At 41.8% G+C, this 8,586-nt stretch overlaps 1 protein-coding gene across 1 annotated transcript in view; it reads left to right on the forward strand.

Moving 5' to 3' along the window:
• The window catches only part of TDP1 (tyrosyl-DNA phosphodiesterase 1), a 99,376-nt gene extending 91,952 nt beyond the window's left edge, over positions 1–7,424 (forward strand). The window contains exon 16 of the mRNA XM_074956103.1: positions 3,965–7,424. Within this exon, the coding sequence (XP_074812204.1) occupies positions 3,965–4,038 (74 nt within the window). The 3' untranslated portion in view covers positions 4,039–7,424. The remainder of the gene's footprint in view (positions 1–3,964) is intronic.
• The last annotated feature ends 1,162 nt before the right edge of the window (positions 7,425–8,586 follow it).

Raw genomic sequence — 8,586 nt, forward strand, 5'->3', positions numbered from 1 at the left:
GGTTGAACCCATGGGGGAAGTAACCTTCAAGGTGTGGCAGCCAGGACGCCAGAAGCAAGAACAAATTTATCACATTAACCTCTTAAAGCCTTGGCACCAACGAGAGGCGTGTGTGGTGGCCCAAGAGACCCCGATCCAGGGAAATAATACGCAGGAGCAGATCAGGATATCCACTGATCTGACATCCAACCAGAAGAAGGAGGTAACTGAGAAAGGTGGAAGCTGTTCTGGACACGTTAAGACAGGCTGGCCTCACAGCCAAATGTGCTATAGGGCTAGCCAAGGCTAAATACCTTGGCTACATTGTAGGAGGGGGCATGGTCAAGCCCCAACTAAACAAACTAGAGGCTATCCAAAATTGGCCCTGGCCGAATCGGAAAAAGCAAGTCCGGGCATTCCTGGATGTGGTGGGATACTACCGACGATTTATTCCCCATTTTGCTACCAGAGCGAGTCCCCTGACGGACCTGATAAAAGCCCGGGGTCCAGATATGGTGAAGTGGAAAGATGCCGCAGAGAAAGCATTCATGGATCTATGGACAGCCCTCTGCAGTAACCCCGTGCTTATAGCCCCAGACTTCAACAAAGAATTCATTTTACAAACAGATGCATCTGAAGTAGGATTGGGAGCTGTCCTATCGCAGATGGTCGGAGATGAAGAACACCCAATCTTCTACCTCAGCAGGAAACTCCTCCCGAGAGAGCAGAAGTATGCTGTGGTTGAAAGAGAGTGCCTAGCTGTGAAATGGGCCATGGAAACACTACGTTACCACCTTCTGGGATGACGGTTTACCCTTGTGACCGACCACGCACCCCTCAAGTGGATGCAGCGGAATAAAGAGAAGAACGCAAGGGTGACCAAATGGTTCCTGTCCCTACAACCTTTCCAATTCACCATACAACACCGGGCTGGAAGCCACCATGGCAATGCAGATGGCTTGTCACGAGTACACTGCCTGACGTCCCAAGTTGCCCAACCCCGTAGTGTTGAGCGGGGCGGGATATGTGACAGGGTCGGGCCAGATGGCTACAGGAGAGTAATAGAAGGCAGATACCTTACCCAGGGAAAAGGGACCTACTTAGCCTGGGGCTAATATAACAGGGAAGGTTCCAGAACAATCAGGAACCTTCTGGAGACCATTAATTCCCATTCCATTAATTCCAATTAGTTAGTTAGTTAATTCCAATTAATTCCCATTCCAATCAGGAACCTTCTGGAGACCATTAATTCCCTTCCATTTATTCCCATTAATTCCCTTCCATTTTCCAGTATGTTCACACTTACTTTTCTGCCTTTTACAGACTCCAAAATAAATACAGAACTACAATCCTCCTCTAACGATTAACTTTTATTCTAGAAGTTTGGGGTTACAATAGTACTTCATCCAGTTATTTTCTTGCTTTTTAAAATTGGCTTGGCATGTGGTAATCCTGGGTTTTCTGAACCCAAACTTTTGACAACTTTTACTCTTTGCAAAGCGCTGGCAGGAAATAAATCCAGTGAGGACACGACCATCTGCTGGATAGATGGTTGATACAAGCAGGATAACACGAGTGCTCTTATTAAAGGTATGCTTTCTTTAGTCTCAAGCACCTACACATGTCCACAACAGGTTAGTAAAACACTCCAATCCCCCACATTTACCAAGGTCTGGAGTGGTTTTTGAGTGGTGGTGCAGCAGCCTTCCGATGACCAATCTTGTGTCTTCCCGAGGGGACCCTCAGATGCATCCAGGGGGAGAATCCTGAAGAGTCCAACTGCCACAAACTTTCTTCCCTTATTTATTTGGTAGTATTACAATGACATGTCAAAGAAAACTTAAGCAACCAATTTCAAAGGTTAAGCAAGAGGTTTCATTTTGATTATCAATTAGCCAGATGTGTGTTTGCAGTCTGCAAGCCTTGAGGCCCTGACAAAAACAGCCTGGAGGGCAAACATAGACAAACTTCCCTCCCCTCATACCTCAGCAATTTCAACAGAGATCTTATCAGGAGGGGTGGGGTCAGACTGCCCTCTCTTGTGGTCGCCCAAACCCTCTCCCCTCCTGACTTTTCTTCATGCTAAGACTGCTGCTCAGGCCCACTAAAGGCCTCCTAGTTTGGTTGCTTTTTGCAATGAACAGTAGTGATCCAGGCACTTTACTGGTCCTCCAAGATCTCCCTGTACAGTGTCTCAGTTGTTGTAAAATACACAAATAACTACCTCCCCTGCTGTTGTCCTACTCATATTTCTTGCTGTTCAACATTGCTTTTTAAGTGAATCATAGCCGAATCCCACAAAATTAAACATTACATAGTAATTACTAGAAAATCTACTGATACAACTCAATGTTATTCAAGAAGTCATCTTGATTGTCTTTTTAAATCTTCCACATCCAACACAATCAAACATTACTGCACTACTTTAGATACACAGTTGCACAGAAAAGCTTGTCCTTGTTATTTTGATAACTGAATAATGATACCTCTTTTCTACAGTAGTTTTCATCAGCAGATCTCAAAGTGCTTTACAAAGGAGGGCAACGTTATTGGCTTCATTTTTACAGATGGGGAAATTGAGGCACAGAGTGGTGAGGTGACTCGTCCAACTGCTTTATGCCAATCTTGTGACTAGTTCATAATACATAATGTATATATATGAATATTTACTGCTTTTCCTCTCTGATACACGTAGTATTTATCCAGAGATACAATTATCACTTTCCACATTCAGTGTGCCTTAGGAACATTAAAAAACTAATCCTCTCAATGCCTCTGTGTCATAGGTAAGAATTATGAATCCTGTTTTACAGATGGGGAAACTGAGGCAGGATGTTTTATATAATAGTTTCCCATTTGCGATGCACATAACTCAGAGAACTGACCCTCAAGGAGTTTTGTCGTCATCATTCCATTAGAAATGGGCTGGGAGGAATAGACTCAGTAAGCGGTTATCCTGAGACACATACAGCTCTTTAGATTCCCACAGAAGTCCATTGCCTCTGTACAGCTTTTCTATTGGACCTTCTTCCCCCACCTTTTGTGGTACACTTGCCAATGGCAGCATAGCTGATTCTGGTACCTCTCCGGTTGCATAGTAGTAACTGTCAAAGAATTCAGTGCTTCTTGAAGCAGCATTGACTCTCAATCACAGTTCTGATAGAAAATCTGTGAGGAGTGTGCCATGGATTGTGGCAGCTTCCTGACTTTACCGTTTTCTTCCCACATTCCATCTTAAACTTATATGGAACCCCAGTCCTTTTCAGAGTCTATTGAGGAATTTTGGAGAATTGGAGAGAAAGAGAGGAGCATGTTGAAGAGCCATCACTCCCACTTCTCTCCTTTCTATCACTTCACTTTCCTTCTCCTGCAAGGGTGGTTTCTGATAAGTTTGGTTCCTCTATTTCTGGAAGCAAAGGGAGGGATCGTAAGACTCTCTGTGACTGGCTGATGGACATACAAAGTTTTAATGTTAGCAGAGGTGAGACATGAACTCAGGCATTCATGTCATGCAGGGCCACTCTCAAATCTCTTGACAACATCTTCTCTTCCCACTATAATCATGGCTGCCCCAGTGAAAAATATTGATATCTCTGTAATCTTCCTTTTATGCTGCTTTAGGATCAAAATATCTGTGCAATACCTGACTTTCACTGGATGGACCAAAGCAAACTTTGCTATATCAAAATGATTGTAAGCTCTGTTTTAAATGTACTCTCCATCATAGTTAATGGACGATTGTCAGGTTGCAATATCCACATTTAAAAGAACAACCCTTGGGGAAAAAACAATGGCTTTTTAAAATGTATCTTTGTATCTCACCGCAAGCAATAGCTCAGTAAATTTTATCAGTAAGTTGAACTTCCAGTTGGGATGAACCACAATAAATGGTGGTTTGCCATTGACTTCACTGGGGCCAGGTATATGTCTGTCACAAGCATATTTTAATTTTTTACTTATGTATTTATTTTTGCTTGTTTTGCAGATCGCCCATGGATCTGGAATATTCCTTATACCAAAGCACCCGATACACATGGAAACATGTGGGTTCCATCATAAAAGCTTCAAACCTACTGTGAGATTTCGGCATCTGACACAGCCTCCTACCATAGCTGTGAGACTAATTATTTCTGATTTTCAGATGTGGAGTTGTGCACTGGATAACTAGCTTCTTATTATGTCACATGTCAATAATATTGAGACATTGTTTGGGGGAGGAGAGGAAGGGAGAATCCTTGGAGAATATGTAACCATATTGATCTTTATGGACTTCCTAAAAATATAACACTGTAATTTTAAAATACCGTTTTATATACTCTTCTTATTGTAGTGGTCATTGCATTTTGGAAGGTGTTAAAATGACAGTGTAAGCTATGTTCAGAGGTTCCCACTGTTTTTAGCCAGAATATATTCAAATCTGTTAGTATTCTTTTGGATTGTTTTGGGGCGCCTCTTGATCACAGGAAGAGATTTGTAGTTACATTTTGAAGTTAGAAAGTGAATAAAAGGCAATTTTGTTACATTTTTCATCAACATGAAACCAACCCTTTGCTTTCACCTCTTTGGTAATTATTGTCCTCTCCTTTGAGAGCTTAACAGAGTTCAATTCATTTCCTCCCCATTTCTTCCTTCTCCAAAGCCCAAATCCTGTCCAAAAAACTCAGTGCAAGTTGCTGGACTTGAGTGCCGGGGAGCTACATGAGGCAATGAGGTCACATGCATCAGAGCTGCTCTGCAATTGCTACTCCAGTCTAAAAGCCCATCAGTACAGTTTTCAGAGTAGCAGCCATGTTAGTCTGTATCCGCAAAAAGAACAGGAGTCCTTGTGGCACCTTAGAGACTAACAAATTTATTTGAGCATAAGCTTTTGTGGGCTATGGCCTACTTCATCAGATGCATAGAATGGAATATACAGTAAGAAGATATATATACATACAGAGAACAGGAAAAGGTGGAAGTAGCCATACCAACTGTAAGAGGCTAATTAATTAAGATGAGCTATTATCAGCAGGAGAAAAAAAACTTTTGTAGTGATAATCAAGATGGCCCATTTAGACAGTTGACAAGAAAGTGTGAGGATACTTAACATGGGGAAATAGATTCAATATGTGTAATGACCCAGCCACTCCCAGTCTCTGTTCAAACCCAAGTTAATGGTATCTAGTTTGCATATTAATTCAAGCTCAGCAGTTTCTCATTGGAGTCTGTTTTTAAAGCTTTTCTGTTGCAAAATTGCCACCTTTAAGTCTGTTACTGAGTGACCAGAGAGGTTGTAGTGTTCTACCGATTTTTGAATGTTATGATTCCTGATGTCAGATTTGTGTCCATTTATTCTTTTGCGTAGAGACTGTCCGGTTTGGCCAATGTACATGGCAGAGAGGCATTGCTGGCATATGATGGCATCTATCACATTGGTAGATGTGCAGGTGAACGAGCCCCTGATGGCGTCCTGTCCTCCTTGCCCTTTCTATTGTCTTGCTTCTCCTTCATTATTCTCAAAGTCATTCTGTGATGTATTAGCAGTAGTATTGTAAGCAAGACACAAGAAGTAACTCTGTACTCTCTACTCCACACTGATTAGGCCTCAACTGGAGTATTTTGTCCAGTTTGGGACGCCAAATTTCAGGAAAGATGTGGACATATTGGAGGAAGTCCAGAGAAGAGCAACAAAAATGATGAAAGGTCTAGAAAATATGACCTATGAGGGAAGATTGAAAAAATTGGGTTTATTTAGTCTGGAAAAGAGAAGAATGAGAGGGGACATAAGTTTGCAAGTACATAAGATTGTTACGAGGAGGAGGGAGAAAAATTTTTCTCCTTAACCTCTGAAGATAGGACACAAAGCAAATGAGCTTACATTGTAGCAAGGGTGGTTTAGGTTGGACATTAAGAAAAACTTCCTCACTATCAGGGTGATTAAGCACTGAAATAAATTGCCCAGGGAGGTTGTGGAATGTCCATCATTGGAGATTTTTAAGAGCAGATTAGACAAACACCGTCAGAGATGGTCTAGATAATACTTATCCTGCCATGAGTGCAGGGGACTGGACTAGATGACCTCTCTAGATCCCTTCCAGTCCTATGATTCTATGTCCTGTTCTGTGGAGTCTGTAAGCTCCTTGGAGCCATTATGGTGCCCTCTCTGTGCTGTTTTGGATGCCAATGAAAATGTCATTTAGGTGCAGGGGGAAGAACTGCACTGACCAGACCCCTTGAGAGGTGGCTACACAGTGGTGGGAATATCTTCTATAAGCTATGTCTATACCACAAAAATTGCCTGTTGCTGATCATTGCTGCTAGCAATGGATGCACTTGAACTGGTTCAGATGCAGGCATAGCCTGGGAGAAAGCATGGTTAACACATACTCAGAGCTGTTAGGCATAAAATATGCTCAACTCCCGATAGCTTTGAAGCACATTCTCTGAAACTGCTCTGAGCACAGTTTGTCCTGGATCGGCACTTGAGGTTGGGTACAGTTGTGCCCACTGCTGACAACCTGTTGTCAGCAATGCGTAATTCCTGCAGTGCGATCATAGCTTTCACTGCCACTCCCTTCTGCATGACATCACAGAGTCTTTCACAGTTTTGTTCTCCACTGTGCACAATGGAGAGAGGAATGTAGGTGTTAAGATCAAGGATCTTGTCCCACAGATCTATTCTCCAGGGCCAGATTGAAGTCAGAGGGATGCCCCATTGTGCATACAAGATTTTGACCCTTTTTGAACTAGAATTTGACCACTTAAAACTCATTTAATGTCCCTAATAAACATTTTCTATGTATCCTATTCTGAGAGTTCTGCAACTAAACTACCCCCGAGCAAGGAGCAATATGTTTGTTGTGCTGCTCCTGGAGCAAGCTAAAAGACAGATCATGATTCAGAGAGTCACAACCTGCCTTCCAGATACCCCCTTGCTCTGAGGGGAAAGTACCATGCGTCAAGTCCATAAATGGTAGAGGGTAATTCTCCCATGCCCTGGTACACAGGCATAGCTAAAACAGACAAAAATATAGCATTTGAAGTTGAAACATTCCTACCCAATTTGTAATTTCTTATTTCTACTTGCAGTCAATTGAGAAAGAATTAAAAAATGGCACAATCTGTCTCTAAGCTAATTTTATCTGTATGCAGTGACTTGACACTTCCACTATTCGGCCTTTGGAACTACAGATATGACTTCAGAGGGGTCATTATGTACTAATGGCTTATGACATCCAAAAAGGAAATGCAAAGTGACAGATGGTGTATATTGCTGTAATAACTCTGCCATATGATTGTTTTCCATCGTCTGTTCTTAACTAAATACTGTCACTGAGTTAATTACATTCACTATATACCAAAAGGTAGGACTGGTTAACATGGAAACAAACTAATTTATATAAGTAGTTGAACTATTGATTTACAAATAAAGAAGTTATTAAAATGGACTTTGATCAGTGTCTGGCTTCAATTTTAATTCTGAAAAGTTAACGGAAAAGCAGGGTCTTTCCATGGTAAGTCTCTGGTTTTAAATAAGACCTTGAATGTGTAGTTATAGCCAGTAAACCAGTATATTTTTTTAAAAGCCACTTGTATATTCTAAGTCCTATGTGCTTACATTGCTGACTAGATTGTTCTAATTTAACTTAAACTACTGTTTTACTCCAGTTAGCCCTGCAGAGCCAACACAACTTTCAGTGAGTGAATGGGATTCTAGTCTGATTCATACATCAACAGAATTGTTGTCTAAGTTCCACATGTTTAATCTTTACTTCTTACAAAATCAGTGCTAGAAAGAATCCAGTTTCACTCTCATATTCCATGTTGAGTTTGCAGAGATGGAGGTCAGGAAAAAGTCTTGTAAATAGAGCAGATTTGCTCTGAAAATCATTGAGATATAATAAACAAGAAATCTTGCACAAAAAAACCACCACCACCCAAAACAAAACCCCAAAATGGTTACTTACCTGTTCTGTAGCTGCTGTTCTTTGAGATGTGTGTGCAGATATGTATTACACTTAAGTGTGTTCATGCTGAGTGCACCAGAGTCAGACTTTTTTCCCACAGCAGTATCTGTTGGGATAGCGCACGCACCCTACATCCTCCTGGCCCCTTCAGAGGAAATATAAGGGTTGCCGCTGCCCCAACCCCCCTCAGTTCCTTCACAGCAGAGCAGATGGTTTAAGACCCCAATAGAGAGGGAACAGAGGGCAGGTCATGGAATACGTATCTGCACCCACAACTAGAAGAAAAACAGTTACAGAACAGGTAAGTAACTGTTTTTCTTGTTCGCCTTGTTGCAGGCATGTATTCCACTCAGGTGACTCCCAAGCAGTACTGTGGGTTCAGAGCCTACTTGAATAATGATTGAAATATGACTTTGCCAAAGTTCACATGGAATCTAGAGATTGTTGAGACGACACAGTGAAAAGTGAATGTATTTACTGAGGACTCTACAGATGTCCAGAATGGGAACATCCCTGAAGAAAGTAATTGATGCAGCCTGAGCCCTTGCAGAATGGGCCAAGAGTCTTTGCAGAGGTAGAATATTGACTGCCCTGTATGCTATTGTAATGCAAAAGGTTATCCAATGAGACATCATTTGTGCTGACGCTGCCTTGGCCCTTC

The sequence above is a fragment of the Natator depressus genome, chromosome 6 (assembly GCF_965152275.1).
Source record: "Natator depressus isolate rNatDep1 chromosome 6, rNatDep2.hap1, whole genome shotgun sequence".
Lineage (NCBI taxonomy): Eukaryota > Metazoa > Chordata > Testudines > Cheloniidae > Natator > Natator depressus.